Below are 2,541 nucleotides of genomic sequence, written 5' to 3' on the forward strand. Positions count from 1 at the left end.
TCTTCTGAATTTAGATCTCAATACACTGCACACATAACATCTAATATATCTGTTTCTAGTATACTGTAAGGCAAAGGCCTCAGACACGTCATTTCATGTCTAGTTTTTTCTGACTCGATATAATTAGATTATTATATTTTGTAGTCCTCCATATACCTGAAGTGCTGTGTAGAAAGATTTTCACGTTTTTTTTTTTTTTTTTTTTTTTAAATCAAACAAGATATTTTCGTTAACTGGAATAGTGATAAAAGAATGAGACATAAATTGTATAAAAGAAAATCTTGAGTGAGACTACTCATTCATGGAATCATGCTTCACAATGCAAGTTTTTTCTATGGAGATTGTAATATCGAAGAGTAAAGGAAATGGAATATAGTACTCCAAATTACCTATTTTGAATCCAGCTAATGAATACCTTGTCTTGGCTTCACTCAAATATCAAATAGTTCCAGGTTGGAATGGTCCAGGGATGGTGTTTCATGCTGCCGCTCAGGAGAGATTTCTTTTCTGGAGAGATAGTGAGAATCTAGGAACTAATATTGACGGTCTAAGACGAGCACCGGAGGGGAAGGCCATTCTTTTTTAAAACAATGAGAATGTTTGATAAATAAATGATTAAAGAATGAAAGAAAGGACCACAAATGATAAAGAAATAAATAGGGAAACAAAAATGGCGGGAGCAAGGGGAAGGCCCGCCAGGGCTGGCGGTAGGGGGTGAGACCCACCCGGGCTGACAAGAGAGGTTGAGTCCCGCCCGGGCTGGCTGGAGGGGGGGGAGGCACGCCGGGGGCTGGCAGGAGAGGGGGAGGACTGCCGGACTTTCGGGAGGGGGGGAGTCCCCTTCAGGGCTGGCAGGAGGGTGGGAGGCTCACCCCGGGCTGACGGGAGGGGGAGAAGGCCTGCCCGGGCTGGCGGGATGGGAGGGAGGCCCACCCGGGCTGGCGGGAGGGGGGGAAGGCGCCGCCCGGCATTTCGGGAGGGGGGGAGGCCCTTCCGGGATGGCGGGAGCGAGGAGGAGGCCCGCCCGGGCTGGCGGGAGTGGGTGAAGCCTCCCCGGGCTGACGGGAGAGGGTGAGGGCCCGCCCGGGCTGGTGGGATGGGAGGAGGCCCGCACGGGCTGGCTAGAGGGGGGGGGGAGGCCCACCTGGGTCTGGCAGGAGAGGGGGAGGCCTGCCAGTCTGGCAGGGGTGGGGAGTCCCCTCCCGGGGCTGGCGGGAAGGGGGGGAGGCTCGCCCGGGCTGACGGGAGGAGGGTGGCCCTTCTGGGCTGGTGGGAGGGGGGGAGGCCCACAATGGCTGGTGGGAAGGGGGGGGGGGAAGGTCCCGCCCTGGCTTTCGGGGAGGGGGGAAGGCCCTCCTGGGTTGGCGGGAGTGGGCGAAGGCCCGCCCGGGCTGATGGGAGGGGCGAAGCCAATCCGGGCTGGCGGAGGGGGGGGGAAGGCCTGCCCAGGCTTTCGGGAGGGGTGGGAGGCCCTCCCGGGTTGGCGGGGAGGGGGGGAAGGCCCCGCCCGGGCTGGTGGGAGGGGGGGAAGGCCCACCCGGGCTGGGTGGTAGGGGTGAAGGCGCCGCCCGGGCTTTCGGGAGGGGGGGAGGCCCTCCCGGGTTGGCGGGGAAAGGGGGAAGGCTCGCCCTGGCTGGTGGGAGGGGCGGAGGCCCCATCCGGGGCTGGTGTGAGGGGAGGAGGGCCCATCAAGGCTGGTGGGAGGGGGGGAGGCCCGCCCGGACTGGTGGAGGGGGGGGGGGGAAGGCCCGCCCGGGCTTTCCGGGAGGGGGGAGGGCTCTCCCGGGTTGGCGGGAGGGGGGGAAGGCCCGCCCGGGCTGGTGGGAGGGGGGGAGGCCCACCCGGGCTGGTGGGAGGGGGGGAAGGCCCGCCTGGGCATTCGGGGGGGGGCGAGGGCCCTTCCGGGTTGGCGGGAGGGGGGGGAAGGCCTTGCCCGGGCTGGTGGGAGAGGGAGGCGCCACCCAGGCTGGTGGGAGGGGGGGAGGCCCACCAGGGCTGGTGGGAGGGGGGAGGCCTACCCGGGCTGGTGGGAGGGGGATGGTGTGGGGGGGGGCTGGTGGGAGGGGGGGAAGTCCCGCCCCGGGCTGGCAGGGGGGGGTGGGGGGGAAGGCCTGCCCCGGCTTTCGGGAGGGGGGAGGCCCTCCCGGGGTTGGCGGGGGGGGGGGAAGCCCGCCCGGGCTGGTGGGAGGGGGGAGGCCCACCCGGGCAGTCGGGAGGGGGGGAGGCCCCTCCAGGCTGACGGGAAGCGGGCAGCCCCGCCGAGCCAACAATATAGAATTGCTGTATCTGGGCTTATTTTTAAAATACATTTTTTGTCTACAGTCTCCAATATCCGAAATAGTCTTCAAAAAGTCTTCAAATAGTCTTCAACACCCTTCTCAGATGTTGATGCTTATGGAGGTGGGGACACAAATTCTATTTTTCCTTTTTTTTTTTATGAAGACCACTGATTTCTTAGCTCTTAAGTTGTCTGCCATTTTCTTCAAGTTATCAAATTATATATATATGTATATATATATATATATATATACATATATATAT

The 2,541-nt window shown here is 60.5% G+C and overlaps 1 protein-coding gene across 1 annotated transcript; it reads right to left on the reverse strand.

The window, feature by feature from the left end:
- Positions 1 to 615: 615 nt before the first annotated feature.
- On the reverse strand, positions 616 to 1,689 carry LOC137633069 (uncharacterized). Its single transcript, XM_068365235.1, has one exon. It carries the CDS (start codon positions 1,687 to 1,689, stop codon positions 616 to 618), a length of 1,074 nt encoding a protein of 357 aa, XP_068221336.1.
- Positions 1,690 to 2,541: the final 852 nt, after the last annotated feature.

Source organism: Palaemon carinicauda, chromosome 3 (assembly GCF_036898095.1).
Source record: "Palaemon carinicauda isolate YSFRI2023 chromosome 3, ASM3689809v2, whole genome shotgun sequence".
Lineage (NCBI taxonomy): Eukaryota > Metazoa > Arthropoda > Malacostraca > Decapoda > Palaemonidae > Palaemon > Palaemon carinicauda.